Raw genomic sequence first — 18205 nt, 5'->3', positions numbered from 1 at the left:
CTCCATCCCACCCGTGAGGGCTGTACACACAAGAAAGATTCCTGAGAATTCTGGAAAACAGGTGTTTTTTGTTTTGTTTTTTTTTATCTGTAGCCACAACCTGGCAGCATGGGGGTGGATGGGGGTGTCCAGGCCAGTCAACCCAGCCCAGCCCAGCCTCCCCGAGTCAAGGGGTCTCCAGGCCCTCAGCAAGCAGAATGCACGGCTGCTAGGGGACCAGCCAAGGGCATCGGTGCAGCAGTGAAAGCAGCAGCGCTCAACCTGGTGCCCCCTCAGGTGGGGCACACCTTGGTGGGGGGGGGGGGTGGTCCCTACAGGACGGGGGTGGACTGGAAACCCAGAGCTGGGACGCTGCAGCCCTAGGCCATGTCGGGGCTTTGCACAGGACACCTGGGATACGGGGCAGGGGCTGGTGTGGAAGGAGAGGCTGAACATCAGAAGATAACTGAAGGGCAGGGCAGGTGGAGGGCAGGGTGGTCTCAGTGTGGATGGTCCGCTAATGGGGAAGGAACGGACTCGCCGGTGCCCACTCAGGTCTGGGCTCTGGCAGTGTGGCACTTCCGGCAGAGCACGTGGCCATCCAGGGGGAAGCAGCCGTTGTCATCCGCCTCAATGGACAGTGGCTTCCCGCAGTCCTGGAAGGAAGGAAGAGTCCGCCGTTGGGAAGGCCCCGGTGCACCCCCCCCCCCCGCCGCCCGACACCTCCGCCTTTAAATTAGGAAGAGACCAAATGCTCCATGCCTTGGCTGATGCCCAGCGTCACTGCCTGTGTCCCCAGTCACACCTACCCCTAGCCCTATCCTCACTTCTTCTGCCCATTTTCACTCTTGTCCCTAGGCCTCTCCTGCCCAAGGTGAGCAGTGGGAAGAGCTGTTCCCAAGGCCTCCACCCAATAAAAGATGTGGGGCCTCTCCCACCTGCCTCAACTCCCCTCACTTCCTCCTTTAGCCTCACCAAGCACATCCCCCCTCCCCAAAATAGCGAAGCCCCACACCCTTTCCTCCCACTGGCCGCCCCCTTTCTTGGTTTATCTGAAATACAGCGGAAGCTCAGTGAAACCCCACAGAAACCCCTCCCTGCGTCATGGGCAGTGACGGGAGCATCTGGGTGGGGACAGGTATGGGCACCGCGCCCTCTCAAAATTGCAACTGCGACCTCCAGGCTGGCACTGCCCACCAACCACCTGGTAGCGAACAGTGTCCCACCACCTCCCAGCCCTGGGGGCCGGCCAACCTCACACTTGTAGCACTTCATGTGGAAGTTCTTATCCAGAGCGACCACTCGCACAGTCTCCTCGCGGCCAGGCTCAGGCATGATGGGCCCTTCGCAGACCGAGCACCTGGGGGCGTACTGCCTGGAGGGGCCGAGAGCGGGGCAGGAGTCAGCACGGGACAAGGGGTACCCAGGGCTGCCCGTGAAAGCGCAGGGAAGGGAGACGGCGGTTGCGTGGCAACAGGGCAGACTTAGCCCATTTTGCGCCACACAAAGTCCTGAGACGAGCCACCTTATCTGGCCCTTGTCAAGGGGGTTTCCCACCTTTCCCCTCACCCACTCCAGGAACCTCTGCCACTGGGTCTTGACTCTGTCTGTCATCCACACTGCAGTCAGAGGCATCCTTCTCCAGCCCCCATCCCTGGACCCTTGACCCTAGCCTTCAGCCACGCAGGTGTCTCTCTGCCAGACCACTGGGGTGTATGGAGGGAGGGGAGGAATGTGAAGTTCTGGACGCCTAAGGTGGAATTTTTAACAACGCACACCTCAGACACACCGTCAGAGGTGGGAGTCGGATTCTGCAGCTTCCCTGCACTGCCCTCGAGCTATGGGATTCTGCCACTGGCCTCAGAAAGTAGCCACCTTGTAAACACTGTTTCTAGGGAAAAACCAGAGTTCTAAAAAGCTGATTTCTGAAAGAACTTTTAGAACCCAGCCTGCGTGAAATGAAGTCATTCCAGCACACATTGTTGAACACAAGACCGCACCCATGAGAAGCCTCAGCGAGCCAAAGGCCAGAGGGCACTTGCCAGCAGCCAAGACTTGCTACCAAGGTCTGAGGCCACTGGACAGCTAAATCTAGATGAACTGGTCTCTGCTGTCTACACACAGGATGTGGGGCCAGAAACGAAGGCCAGGGGTTGGGGGCTGTCTCAGAATCAGGAGGCAGCCCAGCTCCCAGACGACCGCGGCTGGCAGCCAGAGAAGAGCCCAGAAGACAGGAGGTGGGTCCTCACTTGTGGTAGTCGGGTACACAGTGGGGCCGGTTGGCCTGATCCACAATGAAGGAGGTGCCCTCCAGCGGGCAGGAGCAGACCACACAGGTGAAGCACTGCGGGTGGTAGGCTTTGCCGGTGGCCCTCAGCATGCGGTCAGTGATGGGCTGCCCGCAGGTGTTGCACTTCTCCAGGGTGTCCTAAGGAGGTAGCAGCAGGACATCGGCAAGGAACTGGCACCCAAAAGGCAGCTGCCGAGGTGCGTCGGCCCCAAGTCCCCACCCGGCCCTTGACTGAGCCCCGCGGCGGCGTGCCCCTCGGCCCAGCCCTGACTCACGGTATAGCAGCCCTCACAGTAGGGCGCCCCCTCCAGGCTGTAGAACTGCTGTCCCTGCAGCTGCTGCTCACACTGGTGGCAGGTAAAGCAGGTGATGTGGAACAACTGCCCCAGAGCCCGAACTGCAGGCTGCGTGCGTGCCAGGGGCTGATGACACCGGCCACAGGACTCTGGAGAGGCCAGAGAAAACAGAAGTCAATAGGAGGAAGGAGCGGGGCAAGGGATTGGAGGCTCTGGCGGCGGGAGGCGGAGCCCAGGAGCTGGCGGGGGGCGGAGCCCAGGAGCCTGCGGGGCAGCGGCGGGAGGCCGTGAGCTCACCGTTGACAGCCACGTTCTGCCTCTGAGGGTGCTCCATGTCCTGCATCAGCTGCTGGGTCAGCTGCTCCAGCTCCTCCACCTCCTTCAGAGTCAGAGGTCCCGGGGCCCCAGGGGAGCGGACCTGAAACCCCAACACTCTCTTCATCCTCTCTCGACAGTCATCTTCCTCCAAGAACTCTCCCCAGCCAGCTTGGCCACTTTCTTCCAATGAGGACTGACTCCCCGCGCATTTCCCAGACGCTCACGTTGGACTCTGAAAGCTCCTCCTTCTCCCTCCCTGACCCCCAGCACCACGCAAATAAGGGGAAGGGGATGAACCTTCCACCCACTTTGCCCACCCCCCACCCCCCGGGCAGTCACGGACAGGCCAGAACAACTGAGCGGACAGAGGCCACACACACAGCAGCTGAGGTCACCGAAGCAGCCAACACACCCGGCCACGCGTCAACTCCACAGAGCATGCGCAGACATGGCCCCCCACGGAAGAGGTCGGCACGTGATGGCGTGTGCACCCGTGTGCACACACACCTACCCGGCCCGCCTGCTCTGAGCGGCCCCTGTCAGCGTGCGGATACAACACAGGCGGGAATCACAGGTTAAACCCCCAGGGCTGTCGTTGGGAGCCCAGCCCACAGCTCCCCAAGCGGCCTCCCCAGCAGGCCTCAGAGAAGGACCATTCCCTCCACCCGCCTCCCCTTTCTATTAAGAGGGTCCTGGGAGAGCTGCGGACTGGGGGTGGGGGGCACTGCCAGGAACCCCGAGAGAACTGGGCTACCAGTGCTTCCACGAGGCTCCCACAGAAACATGGGGCTGGTTTCCCAGGACTGCGGCCCCCGCAGAATGGAATGTCCTACCTGCCGCCTGCCAATAATGCCTCGGTTCCTGTAACACTGGAACCCCAAAGCCTCCGAGCTACCTCCTCCCACAGCCACCTTCCCCTCGGCCCCGGCTCCATCGTGCTCACACCCGTGTGCATCCAGAGCTCCAGGCGTTTTCCACATAGAGCGTCCCCTGTAAGCCCCTTCCCACAATGTGAGCTCCACCCCTCCCTCTCCCAATCTTCCCTTCCTGGCGTCTTGGGGACAGAGGAAGGGCCCTTGCTCTCCGGTACCACTTAGACGCCTGTCCCGCTCTCTGGAAGTAGGAACCATTCACGGACATCAGCTCCCCGCGGGTATGCACAACCCTTCAAGACACACTCAGTCCAGCCACCGTTTCCTCTCTGCCTGCCACAGCTTCAACACCCGTGGCCCTCGGCCCTCTAGCTCTTCAACTTCAGTGGCTCCAAACGTGCTTCCAGCTCAGGTACCTTCCACCACGGAACACTTCGAAATTGCCACTCACTGGTCAAGCGCATCTTACGCCACGATCCTAGGCTTGACCTCCCAATGATTACCTTCCGCCCTCCTTCCCCATTCACACCAACCGAATGAGCCGATCAGAAAGGCTCCTCTGCTTCCCAGCCCACCCCCTGCGTCTATGCATCGAAGCATCGAAACTTTCTGGCTCGCCTCCCCACCCGGTCTGCTCCCTTAACCATTCATTTCTACAAGGCCACCCTCAGCCACCATCTCTTGTTCATCTGGCTCCATCTCAACCCTGGGTCATGCCACTGCCTGCTTCCTGCTTCTGACTCCAAGCTGCAGGAAGTAGGTGGAGGGCTCCCCGAACACGGCAGAGTGGGTTCTCCAAACACTGCAGCGCCCTCTGCGCCCTCCAGCCTCAGCCCGGCTGTCTGGTATTTGGCTCCTGCGGATTCCCAGTCGCCTTCCCCACAGCAGCTGTTCCAAACCTTTCCATCTCCTCGAGCCCCCAACTGCGTCCTCCCCTCGCTCCCCGCTCACCGATGACCTCACCTCCTACATGACCGAGAAGACGGAAGCCAGCCAGCTCCAGCTCCCTCCTCTCCCAGAAAACCCTGTGGCCACACTGCCCTTGCTCCCTGGGAATGCCCGGGGGCGGGGGTGACCCCGTGTTTCCCTCCAGGACTCCATCCTAGCAGCAGCCCCTGCTCTCAGGCATCATAAACCCCTCTTTCATCAGCTTCTTCCCCCTGCTTTTCTCCCTCTCTTTCTCTCTCACGCATACACACACACACACACACACACACACACACACACGCACACCCTCCCCACCACAGGGCACCAACAGGCCACCTCACAGCCATCTGGGACTTCTGAATAGTCAAATCTCTGGGCTCAGTCCTCGCCCGCACCACTGAAGAACTCCTCAGCCATCACACTCTCTTCCAACGAGACCCCACTCTGCCTGGAGCCCCTCTTCCGCCTGCCCCCCTCCCTCGTGGTCAACCTGAGCATCACCCGAGGTTCCTCCCAGGCCCTCAGCTCCTCCTGCTCGGCATCCCCTGGGCCCCTCGGCAGCCCGTGCCACGCCTGGGGCACCACACACTACACCATGTACACCCACACCTCAAGTCTGCCGCCCCCACCTGACACCCAGGCCTCCATTTCTAACTGAATGACAGTCCCAGCTGAGGCCAAGCCCTCCTGGAACCTGTTGCTCAACAGGCTGACAGCTGGACCCCTCCCCTTCCCGTCCGAACCATTTCCCCTCTGGACTTCTCTATTCGGTCAGCAATACTGTCATTCCCCAACACACCCCTCCTCTTCCAAAGGCTTATCAGCTACCAAGCCTGGAGGCTCTTCCTTTTTAACAGCTCTCCTATCTTGACCTTATTTTTCATAACACTACAGTTGCCCAGGAATGAACTCTCCCTCACTTTGCTGACCTACCTCCAGCCTGCACCTCTGCCAAAAAACTTTTCCCAAAGCTTCCAAAAGCATGGCTGGGCTGTCGGCTGTCGCCAGCCCTCCAGCCTGGCCATGCAACTCCTCAGAATCCATTGGTGACTCTCCAGGACGGACATGCTCCCTTGGTGTGCTATTTTATTATTTCCTCCTCCCTCCAGCCAGCCCCTCCCTCCCTCAGTACAGCTCTGCAATACTCCCACAGGAACCGACTACTGTGTGTTCTCCAAACACCCTGGCATGCTTGTGCCCTTGAGTCTTGCTCATGCTCTTCCTGCCCAAATGCCCTTCTTGCTCTTCTCCAACCTCAAGTCCCACCATCCTTCAAGGCACACAGGTGCGATGACGCCTTTCCTAACCCACAGGCCCCCATGTTGACGCCTGTCCAGAGCTCTGAAACACTAGGTTCTGCAAAACTCACTGGCATTTAGTATCTCTTCCTCCACTGTGTCTGCACACAAACACACACACCCACGCCGTCAGTTAACTTGATGGCTGGTAGGACTAGACAACCCTCAGGGGCCCTTCTACTCAGACCTCAATGCCCCCAACCAGAAGGCAGAAATGGTCAGACAGGAATAACTTTTCTATTTTGAGCATTCAAGAGCTAGATACAGACCCCAGCACTTTCTACTTTGAGCTCACTTAATCTTCACAAAACTGTTGTGTGGGGTGTTATGGTAAAGGTGCGGAAACTGAGGCTGAAAGTTCACCTAACTTGCCTAGGGTCTCGTGAGCCGGGAATTCTATCCCAGGCCCATCTGACTCCCTCAGACTTAACCTCTGAGATCTCTTCCCTACAGAGCACAGAGCACAGAGCCTGGCACCCAGCAGATGCTGGCTCAGCCAGTGTTTACTGCCCCTGTGACTCTCATCACCAGATGGGCCCTGGGGTGGGCCCTGGGGCCGTGAGGGTGGCTCAGAGGAGCGGAGAGATGTACTCAAGAATCTAAGAAGGGGGAAGAAGCAAGGTCAAACTGGTGATGATCTCATCCCTCCCTTTAACATTCTAGGGGGCAGGGTGCAAGGGAGGGTCCACCAAATCCTTCCCTTGATTCACAGCCTATTGTGCTCCCCCAAAGCCCAGTCAGGCCCCACCCAGACCCAGACCCTGCCAGGCCCTCCTCAGAAGAGCTTTCTCTTACCACCACTGACCCGCTTGGCCAACTTCAGAGGCTCAGAGCTCCTATCCCACCATGCTGCCCACCTCACTGGGACCACCTTCGCCCTCATTCTCTGGCCCCCTGGTCTCAGCCTGGCCTCCCCACCCTCCCTCACCTGATTTTGGCTTTGCGCTGGTGGGGCCACTGGATGCTGCTTCTCCTGCACTCGGGGCTTCTCCTTCTGCTGAGCATAGGTGAAGCTGGGGGGCTGAGGGGAGCCTGTGCTACTGGAAGAGGGAGCTTCAGGGGACCCCAACTTCTGATTAGGCTGTGACCCAGGTCCACCTGGGGCTCCAGGGCTGAACTTGGAAGCCACAGGAGTAAACTTGGAAGCCACTGGAGAAAACTTTGGGGCCGGAGATGGAGCTGGGGGTCCTCGAGGCTGGGTGTTCGCGAAAGGCACAGGCTGGGGCTGGGCCTGGGGCTGGGGCTGGGGCTGGGGCTGCATGTGAAGCTGGACCTGAGGCTTGACCTGGGGCTGCACGTGGAACTGGGTCTGGCTCAGAGGCTGAGCCTGAGCCTGGGGCAGAGGCTGGGAGCTAGAAGGGGACTTCCAAGGAGGCAGGGGTGCTGTGCCCCCAGTTGCAGGCTTAGTATTGGACTTGGGAATATATGGAGTAGCGACTGGTGGGGGTACATATCCAGATGACACCTGCACAGGTAGCGGGAGGGGAGAGAAGCTCAGTTAGAGGAGCAGGCCTGCCCTCCTCCTCCCCTCCCCCCACCTTCCCCCTCTCCAGTCCCTTACCCGGGCTTTGAAGGGATCATTCCTGGTCATGTCATCCAGCAGTGAGGACAGAGAGTCGATCTCCAAATCAATACTGCTCACCTTCTCCCTGGGCTGGAGAGTCCGGGGTCTGAGCACCCATCCCAGGTCTTCGTTCCCACCCCACCCCAATCAGGCCAGAGATGCAGGCGAGATCAGAGGTAAGGACTCTCCTCTGCTCCCTTTGGGGGTGTCCCAGTGTAGCCGCCCTTCCCAAGCTTCCATACCTGTGGGGGGGTAGGTATGGCGGCCTCAGGTCCTCCCTCCTCCTCCAGTGGAGGCGGTGGGGAAGGGAAGATCTCCTCCTCCAGAGGCGCAGGGGGAAACGGTTCCTCGATAGGGGGAGGGGGAGGTGGGAAGGCACCTCCCAGAGCACCCTCCGAGTCGTCGCCATCCCCAAGGATGGGAGGGGGTGGCGGGGGAAAGTCTGAGGTAGGAAGACCAGAGAAGACAGGAGAGAGGACAGTCAGCGGGGCCCCCTCTACCCCTTCCCCAAGTTACCCTCCTTCCACAGCTCTAACCCCTAACCCACGACCTCTCGCCCCCGCCCCCCCCCCCCCACCCTTCGCCGGAGAGCGTGTGGGAAGCAAAGGAAGACGCAGGACGCCCTGGGAGCACGGGGTCAGTAAAGGCGGGGGCTCGACCCAGGAGTGATGCAGCTCCCGTTACACTTGGGAAAACGGACCCAGAGGGGAAGATTCGTGCCCCACATTCCCGCCTCCCACCCCCCAGGCGGGGGACTTGGAACGGTCCCAGGAGCCCTGGCTCCCAGCCATGAGCTCCGCGATGAGGTAAGAACATCTGCTCGGACAGGCTAGCTGCGCCCAGCCCCCTTCGCCGCAACCTTTCCAGACACCCCCAAACTCCCGACACCGCTGTCCCCGGCCCGGCGCCCGCCGGGGTCCAGCCCCCAAGCCCAGCCGCATACCTTCCGCGGGCGGCTGGGGGATCTCGCCCACCCGGCCCATCTGCGCGCGCTGGGCCCCGGCGGCCGGGGGAGGCTCGCTATCCCCGGGCCGGAAAGGATTCACTTTGGGCTTTGGGGCCACCACCGGGCCGAACTTCTTCTGCGGGGCGTAAAAGGCCGGAGCGGAGACCGACACGGAGATCGCGGGAGGCGGGCGGGGGGCCGCCATGGCCGGGCCGGGCTGCTGGGGGCGGGCGGCCAGGTTACGCGGCGCGCGACCCGGGCAGACGACCCCTCGCCGGCCCGGCTCCCCCCCACCCCGCCCCCCGCGCGCGGCGCCCGCGCCCCCGCCCTTCCCCGTGCGCGTCCGCCGGGCGGCTCCCCGCGCCTCACCGCGGGCCGGAGCGTGCGCGCCGCGTCTCGGGTGGCCGCCTCGCAGCCGGGTCCGCGGTCTCTGCGTCCGGGTCCCGAGCAGCCTCCAGCCTGGCGGGGAGGGACGCAGGGAAGAGGGAGGGAAGGAGGGGGCGGGGAGAGAGCGGCGCTCAGACCATACAAGGAGCGGCCCGGAGAGGGGGCGGGGAGAGGCGGGGAGGGCGGACCCGGCAGGAAACTCCCCCAGGAAGGGGCCCGGCTCTTGCCCTGAGGCCGGAGGCTCAGCCGAAGTCCTCCCGCCCCCGCTCTGCCGCCCCCGCCGCCCCGGCCCGGCTCAGACCTCCCCTCCCCAGGCACAGGCCTCTGATGTCATTTCCTGACTCGCCCCCCCACCCCCACCCCGCTACCCGCCCGACCCGCGGGTGCCCGAGATCTGACTCACTATCCCCACTCCCGGCGGAGCCGGCGGAGGTCCGACGGGTGCCCCAGAGGCGGTGAAGCAGCCCCACTGCGCCTCCGCCGCGGCCCAGCCCCCTCCTCTCCCGGCCTTGCTGCTACCTGCCCCCGCCACCTCCCGGGGCTCCTCCCTCCCCCTTTCCACCTCCCCCCCCACCCCGCGCCCAGCCTCGTCCCCGGTCCCCTCCGGCTCAGCCCGGACTGGCAGGACTGGGTGGAAACGGGATCCGGGGTGGACGGGGATGGTGAGTGGGGGTTCTCCCTGCCCACGCCCCCCTGGGCCTTTCTGTGACCTGGAGGCGGGGTGTGAGCGCCAACCTCCTGGGTCCTCGGAGGATCCTAACTTTAAATCCTGGGCATCCGCCTAAGGCTTCTAGGAATTCCCATCACCCGCGCCCCCGCCTGCAGATCAGTTAAGCTTCCCGGGAGGGAGAGACCCGGAACGGAGGTGGGGGGCGGGGTGGAGGCGAGGGCGGCCGGCGGACTTGGGGCTGGGGGGTATCCGGAGGACGGACGCGGACCGTACTTCGGCGCCCACCGTGACCCGCCCATCTGAGAATCTTTGCGCGGCGGGGCAGCCCCGGGGCAAACGGAGCCTGCGTTCGGTGGAGCCCCCCACTGGTCCGACCGGATTCCTCCGCCCTGGACTCTGTGCCCCTGGCTATGCCAAAGGGAAAGACCTAGGCTCTTTTTACCTTTAATTGAACGTGGAAATTTACCAAATTGCCGCTTGAATTCCAACACACTCACTACCTGCAAAGTATGGAGACCTATGACATTTCAAATATCTACCCGCGGGTGCTTCCTTTTCTCTCTTGCTGTGCTGCCAGCCTTCTCTGCCATCTAAGGCAGTCAGTGCCCTCGGGCACACCATACTCAGTATTTATCTCCAGTTCTTGGCCCTACAAATGAGCTATCCCCTGCTGTCAGCGAGCCTCTGGGCTATGCTCTAGAAACCAGCCAGACGCAGTCCTCACATTTACCCCGAGAAAACAGGCAGGGAGCTTAGGAGATGGGGGCCAGGTCAGACCCAGTAAGCTGCAGGGTCTAGACTAGAGCTGGGTATCTTGAGGGCTGTAATGTGAGACTTCATATTCCCCTACACCCTGGTGTCAGATAAAGCAACCCTGGATACAAGAGAGCAGAGTGAGGTCAGGGTTCAGAGACCCAGCCTGAGTGCCCAAAATAAGTGAAAAGTGTCTTCATTCTCTGCTTCATTTTCTATGTAAAAGAGTGGTGATATTTAGTCCACCTCCCTTATTGCATCGTATGGAAAAATAAATAAAACTTTTTAGGGGCGCCTGGGTGGCGCAGTCGGTTAAGCGTCCGACTTCAGCCAGGTCACGATCTCGCGGTCCGTGAGTTCGAGCCCCGCGTCAGGCTCTGGGCTGACGGCTCAGAGCCTGGAGCCTGTTTCCGATTCTGTGTCTCCCTCTCTCTCTGCTCCTCCCCCGTTCATGCTCTGTCTCTCTCTGTCCCAAAAATAAATAAACGTTGAAAAAAAAAATTAAAAAAAAAAAAAAAACTTTTTATCTGAAAGTACCATATAATGCTTGGTGTTATTATTCAAGTCCCAGTTCTGCCCAGAAGGGAAATTCTGAAGGGTTCATCAAAAAAGGCTGGTTTCCCCTTCAGGGTTGGCAGGCAGACCTCTCAGGGGCCTTGGAATATGCAAAGCCCTGCTCCTTCCTTCAACTTTATTAAATGACTAATTCTACCTAAGACTACAATTTCATCTTCTCAGACCCCACTGATCTTTTCTCTTCTCTGGCATCTTACTGTCTTTGTCACCGGCATTTCTTACGGCCACAAGCATGTGTGGCCGTGTATGATATTAAGCATGCAGTGCAGACCTTTTCTGACAGGTAGGAGCTGGTCCTGGGCGTGTCCCTATGAAGATCAGCTAGAAATTTGATACTGGATTTCCTGTGCATGTTGGAGATTGTGTCTTGGGCTTTACAGACCAAAAGTCTCATTGCCAGCCCTTCAAAACAGAGTTGACCGTTCAGCATTGGTTTGAACTATGCAGGTCTATTTATATGCCTTTTTTTTTTTTTTTTTTTTTAGAAATACAGTACTGTAAATGTATTTTTCTCTTCCTTAAGATTAAATGAACATTTTCTTTTGTCTAGCTTACTTTGTTGTAAGAATACAGTATATAATACATATAGCATACCAAATATGTATTAATGGGCTGTGTATGTTACCGGTAAGGCTTCCAGACAACGATAATCTATTAATAAAGTCTGGGGAAGTCAAAAGTTATAGGCAGATTTTTGACTGCACAGGCGTTGGGGCCCCTAACCTCCAGGTTGTTCAAGGGTCAACCATATACCCACTTGGGGAAGAAAGTTAGGAAGATGGTTTCCAGATAGCATCGCAAAAGTAAAAGCCATCTACCCTCTAAATGTCTCCTTGAGGAATGTGCATGTGCAAAATATAGTACGTTTAATTGTTAGGCAGCTGAACCTATTTATATATCAAGAATAGAAGAGTGCGTAGGCAGGCTTAGTTTTACTGACAACTAATAGCATTTGGGATGCAGAACATTAAACCTACGAGTTTTAAGCCAGCTTTTCTAAATACAAGTAGAAACACTTCAGAGCATCCCAGAAGGACACACTCACTAGGCCAGGATGTCTCAAGCGTAACTGCAGGGTCGATGCTATCAAAATGCACACAATGAACAGGAGAAGCCCTAATGACTCTTTTAAATTTTTATTTATTTATTTTAAGAGAGAGCACAGCAGGAAGGGACAGAGAGAGAGGGAGACAGAGAATCTGAACTGGGCTCTGTGCTGACAGCAGAGAGCCAAAGTGGGCTCAAACTCACAAACTGCAAGATCATGACCGGAGCTGAAGCTGGGTGCTTAACCGAGTGAGCCACCCAGGCGCCCCTTAGGGATTTTCTTAAGTAAGCAATTCTAATTGGCCTTTTCAGGTAGTATGTATGTGTAAAGTGTAGCAAGTAAGTAGATGTTCCCACCCGATCATTTCCAACTGCTTGGGGCCAGGCAAGAGAGAGGAGGTGAGAAAATAGACAGGGACCTTTGCTACCTAAAACATCTCTACACACCTCCAAGGATTTATATTCACCAGGTCTCAGAAAATTTGCTTCAAGGGCACACAACATAAACCAAGAAGTTAGAGGCAGTCAAACAAGGGATGCTATCATGAGGTTCTTTCCGGATGCTGGCCGCAGATGGACAGAGGGTCAACAGCGTGCCTGGCGTGGGGCTGGGCACTGTGGCAGCAGCAGGGACACAACCACCATAACAACCACCACCAATAATAATAGCTCACTTGGATAAAACTCAGTATGTGGAGCTAGGCACAAAACTAAGCACTTTAAACATATCACCCCTGGGGCGCCTGGGTGGCTCAGTGGGTTAAGCGTCCGACTTCGGCTCAGGTCATGATCTCACGGTTTGTGAGTTCAAGCCCCAGTCGGGCTCTGTGCTGACAGCTCAGAGCCTGGAGCCAGCTTCACATTCTGTGTCTCCCTCTCTCTCTGCCCCTCCCCTGCTCATGTTCTGTCTCTCTCTGTCTCTCAATAATAAATGTTAAACATATCACCCCATTTTATCCTCACAATAAACCCATGAGGAATGTACATTATTATCCCATTTTTCAGTTAAGGAAGTTGAAGCCAACTGGATGTTGGATTTTGTTGACTTTCAAAACTCAAAAAAAAAAGTTGCAATGCAAATACTTTATTATCTGAAGACACTCCTGCCCTCCACTTACACCCTTGCATCTATCATTTCTTCCCTTTAAGAGCCCCAGTCTGGTGCATCAAACACCCTCTGCAGGCCAGCCGCCAACTCCATCCCTCACCTTAAGTACTGGGGCCACTGTTTTCTTTTCCATCACATGGTGCCATCAAATCCTAGCTGTCTGTCCATCTGCATGTGTGTATATACACATGTTTTGTATATGTAATACACACACACACTACATCTACATTCTTCTGGAGATTATATATGAAATTATATGTATTTCATATGTAAGCATACTTTTGTATAATAGAACATTTCCAGGAGGTTAAGCATCCAGCTCTTTTCTTAAGTGTTTTTTAAAAATATTTTTTAATGTTTATTTTTGAGAAAGACAGAGACAGAACGTGAGCAGGGGAGGGGCAGAGAGAGAGGGAGACACAGAATCTGAAGCAGACTCCAGGCTCTGAGTTGTCAGCACAGAGTCTGACATGGGGCTCGACCTCAGGAGCCGTGAGATCATGGCCTGAGCCAAAGTCGGATGCTTAACCAACCGAGCCACCCAGGCGCCCCTATTTATTTATTTTTGAGAGAGAGAGAGAGAGATCAAGTAGGGGAGGGGCAGAGAGTGGGAGACAGAATCTCAAGCATGCTCTATCCTTACTGTCAGCACGGAACCTGAGGCAGGGCTCAAACTCACAAACCATGAGATCATGACCTGAGCCAAAGTCAGATGCTTAACCGACTGAGCCACCCTGGCGCCCCTTAAGCCTCATCCTGCCAGGTCCAAAGCAGCAGCGAGCAGAGCCTGCAGAGGGCATCCAGGGAGCAGAGGTCAGAGGAGCAGGAGGGAGGCAGGGCTCCGTACATCCCAAGGTCTAAGCCAGATGGGCCCCCAACAGCACAGCGAGCATCAGCAAGGCAGAAATGCGCGGTGGTTGTGGGGGCAGAGTAAGCAGATGGTCAGATGGCGAGGAGTCAGCAGCCGAGAGAACTGGGAAGGGCAGACAGGAAAGGAGACCCAGGGCTCCAACAGCAGCACAGGCGGGTTGCTGGCACCAAGGCAGCTCCTAGTGGAGCGTCTGCTGCCTTCCTTCTCCCTGAACCCAGGAAAGCCAAAATCGGAGACAGTCTGGCCTCGAAGATTGAGCCTTCGTCACTGTCCCTTGCAGATTAAGTAACTGTAGGGAGTAAACATTTCAGGGGTCAGGGGGGTGAACTATAGAGAGAGAACCTAGCTGCTCCAGACAAGAAGCACGATGTTTCTCTGGTGGTTCCCACCACCCCCGCCCCCTTTAATAAGATGGGCCTAATAAGAAAAACCGTACCAGGCCACACCGACAAAGGGAGCACTAGCTCTGAGCTCCGGAGCAAAGCCCTGTGCGTGCTGGCGCTTCCTGGGGCGCCTTCTCCCGCTGGGCTTGTCGCTATTTACCTGCCCATCCAGAGCCACGCTGAACACGGCAGATGGACACTCAGTCTCGGAAAGAGGGGATCCGCCCAGAACCCTGAGGTCTTCCTGTGGAGACCTCTCCACCTGCTGGAGCTAGCCGAGAGACAAGTCTTCGTACCCAAGTGTGAGATGCTACCAGAGGACTCGCCTCGGCTACAAGCAATCTAGCCAATTCCAGCAAAGGCGTCCGTGTGCTCTGTGGCAGCAGGGCGTAGGAGGCCTAGCCAGTGCCTGCCACCAACCCAGGGCGATGAACACACTTACTGACTGCGGCTGAGTTCAGAGCCGTGGAAATCTCATACTAGATCAGAAAGGCCCTGTGTTTAAGGGCTTTTGAATCATGTTGAATCATTCATTCATCCATTTAACAAACATTTATTGAGTAGCTACTATGTGCAGGACTTTGTTAGGTGCTGGGGATATAATACTGAGCAGTAACAGACATGATGCCAGCCCTTATGAAGGGGCCACGTCCTTGGGTACTCTACTAGGGGAGATAAATACCCATCAAATAACCATAAATGCAAAACTGCAGGTAAAGGGAAAGATATGTGATGCTCAAAGGAGATGTGATTTGGTGGGGGAGCTTAAGAAAGGGATGGCCAAGCTGAGGTCTGAAAGAGAAGTAGGAGTTAATGAGGTGAAGCGGAGGGAGAAGGCATTCCATGCAGAGGTAGTAGCAAGTGCAAAGCCCTTGATGGCTATTGGCCACGTGAGCAGAAGGAGGGCCCGCGTGGGGGACCACTGAGGGTGAGGCAGAGGCGTGACCTGGGAGAGCTGGAGGTGGGGGGGGGGGGGGGGGGAGATTGGGGGGTTAGGGGGTGCAGAAATGCAGACCATATTTTGTCCTGAGAGCAGTGGGGAGCCACTGCAGGGTTTCAGGTTGAAAAGAATGCATGAAAAGGTGGGAATGTTGAAAATCTCACTGTAGGGGCAATGTGGAGAATAACACAAGAGCACAGATGTGGACAGACTCATGCACGAGGAAGAGGCTTGTGGAGACGGATGAAAGTGGACAGACTGAGGGCTGTTCAGGCATGAAATCATCCGCAGAACCTAGGGATGGTTTGCATTTGATGGGGGGAGGGGGGCGGGGGCAGGGCGGGTGTTGAGGAGAAAGAGTCATGGACCCAGCCCAGCTTCTGGCTGGTACCTACCCAGAGTGTGGTGCTCAGGGCTGTGAGGTGCAGGTCTGGGAGTGAGGCTGTGTGCTTTGCTTTGGACTTGCCAAGAATGAGAGGGGGTACGGTGGGCAGTGGGCCATCCCGACCGGGAGCAGAGGGCAGAGAACTCTGAGTACCCACATTTACAAGTCGTCTGCCTCCAACTAGTAATCTGAAGCTGTTACTGGCTGAAAAAAATCACCTAGCGAGTAGTTGAGAGGGCCTAGGCTGGGTTTTGATGCATTACAGCACTTGTGGGGCAGGGGGACAGGGAGGCGCGCTTTCCCAGGAAGGAAGCCCCACCCCCGGCCCCTCCGCCCTCCAATAGGAGCGAAGAAAGACCCCCTCCTCCCCTGCGCTTCCTACACTCAGCACCTGGCCTCCATTTGCTCTGGTTGCTTAAGCCCCTTCACCCCATATGTCAGTCACGGCAGGAAGCCCCAGATGCCCAGCTCCCCCCACATTTTGCTCCTCTGCCCACCTCCCGAAACCAGAACTCACAGACCCTGCCAGCAAATGTGCCTGTTCTTCCCGCAACTCTCCCCACCTGCTCTAACCTGGATCCCCCCTGAGGACACACCTCCCTTTGCAGCCCTGTCAGGTGGCAGCAAAATGTGTCCCCCTGGACTTCTTACCAGGAGCCCTGGATGTGGCACGGATATCCCTTTTGATCCCCGTTACTACTTCCACACTATTCTCCTTCCCTCCTCCCTAAAGTCCCAGCTTTGAATATCCTGTCATCAAACTACACCACCTACTGCCCTCTGAGAGGCACAGCCGGCTATTGCCCTGGGCCATTCATCCTCATTTCTCAAACACTGTTCTGTCCTAGCTCACTGGCACTTTCTCCAAAACAACTTTGCCAGTAAGTCTTGGTCATTTCAACATCACAAACATGAACTTCTCTCTTTGCTCTGCCTTAACCACTATTCCCATGGTAATACCCTAAACCAATACTGACCAACAGAAATGTGATGTGAGCCATATATTTAATTTAAAAAGAAACTAGGGGCGCCTGGGTGGCTCAGTCGGTTGAGCATCTGACTTCGGCTCAGGTCATGATCTCGCAGTCTGTGAGTTCGAGCCCCGTGTCGGGCTCTGTGCTGACAGCTCAGAGCCTGGAGCCTGCTTCAGATTCTGTGCCTCCCTCTCTCTCTGCCCCTTCCCTGCTCATGCTCTGTCTCTGTCTCAGAGATAAATAAAAACATGAAAAGAAAAGAAAAGAAAAGAAAAGAAAAGAAAAGAAAAGAGCACCTGTGTGGCTCAGTCAGTTAAGCATCCGACGTCAGCTCTGGTCATGATCTCAAGGTTTCTGAGTTCAAACCCCCCATTGGGCTCTGTCAGCACAGAGCCTGCTTTGGATCCTCTGTCTCCCTCTCCCCTGCTTGTGCTCTTGCTCGTTCACTCTCTCTCAAAAATAAGTAAATATTTTTTAAAAATTTAAAAAGAAACTGGGGCGCCTGGGTGACCCAGTAGGTTGAGCATCTGATTTCGGCTCAGGTGATGATCTCACCGTTTGTGAGTTTGAGCCCCTCGTCAGGCTCTGTGCTGACAGCTCAGAGCCTGGAGCCTGCTTCGGATTCTGTGCCTCCCCCTCTCTCTGCCCCTCCCCTGGTTGCACTCTGTCTCTGTCTCTCAAAAATAAATAAATGTTAAAAAACCAAAAAGTATGATGCTCAGGTCTCACCCCAGACACATTCAAGCAGAATCTCTGAGAGTAGAGCCTGGGAAGCAGTATTAAAAAAGGAAGGAAGGAAGGAAGGAAGGAAGGAAGGAAGGAAGGAAGGAAGGAAGGAAGGGAGGGAGGGAGGGGGGGAGGGAGGGAGGGAGGGAGGGGGGAGGGAGGGAGGGAAGGAAGGAAGGAAGGAAGGAAGGAAGGAGGGAGGGAGGGAGAGAGAAAGAAAAGGAACAGGTGACAGTAATTTCAATAACAGATTTAATGTAGCATATCCAAAGATTATCATTTCAACATGTAATCAATATTTTAAAAATTATTAATAAAATATTTTACACTCTTTTTTATTGTTTTGTTACTAAGCCTTGGGGATTTGACATGCATTTTACCCTTACAGCACATCTGGACTCGGATGAGGCCCATTTCAGTGCTCAGTGGCCACAGGTCACTAATGACTCCTGACTATGCAGGGGACAACCCAGCTCTAGAAGACCATGTGACAGCCCTTTGCAATAACTGCTTAAAGCAACCCTCTCTCCCACCAGCTCCTTCTATCTTTCCAGTTTACTCCCTTCTTTTACCTTAATCCTTGGACCCACCGGGAACTACACTTTATGTCAGCTTTTCTCTTTACCTCCCCCTGCATCGTGCCCTCCCTACCCAGTTGATTTTTTTTTAATATGAAATTTATTGTCAAGTTGGTTTCCATGCAACACCCAGTGCTCATCCCAACAGGTACCCTCAATACCCATCACCCTCCCACCCCTCCCGCCCACCCCCCATAAACCCTCAGTTTGTTCTCAGTTTTTAGGAGTCTCCTATGTTTTGGCTCCCTCCCTCTCTAACCATTTTTTTTCCTTCCCCTCCCCCATGGTCTTCTGTTAAGTTTCTCAGGATCCACATA

General features: G+C 56.2%; 2 protein-coding genes across 3 annotated transcripts in view; one reads left to right on the top strand and one right to left on the bottom strand.

Annotated features, from left to right (window-relative positions):
- LOC115502040 (olfactory receptor 2F1-like) overlaps window positions 1-18205 on the top strand; it is a 342928-nt gene that overhangs the window by 88671 nt on the left and 236052 nt on the right. The window lies entirely within an intron of this gene.
- On the bottom strand, window positions 49-8965 carry ZYX (zyxin). Of its 2 annotated transcripts, XM_030308649.1 has the most exons (11): window positions 8860-8965; window positions 8488-8707; window positions 7787-7986; window positions 7542-7634; window positions 7266-7445; window positions 6909-7235; window positions 2863-2983; window positions 2545-2714; window positions 2229-2407; window positions 1234-1354; window positions 49-635 (listed from the first exon to the last, which is right to left on the bottom strand). In XM_030308649.1, exons 2-11 carry the CDS (start codon window positions 8693-8695, stop codon window positions 531-533), a joined length of 1704 nt encoding a protein of 567 aa, XP_030164509.1. In that variant the 5' UTR covers window positions 8696-8707; window positions 8860-8965; the 3' UTR covers window positions 49-530. The 2 variants fall into 2 exon arrangements, with proteins under 2 accessions (XP_030164509.1, XP_030164507.1); XM_030308647.1 differs by having other exon boundaries at window positions 6909-7445.

The sequence above is a fragment of the Lynx canadensis genome, chromosome A2 (genome assembly GCF_007474595.2).
Source record: "Lynx canadensis isolate LIC74 chromosome A2, mLynCan4.pri.v2, whole genome shotgun sequence".
Lineage (NCBI taxonomy): Eukaryota > Metazoa > Chordata > Mammalia > Carnivora > Felidae > Lynx > Lynx canadensis.
The sequence above is the reverse complement of the archived record's forward strand: the minus strand, read 5'-3'. Positions and strand labels throughout refer to the sequence as shown.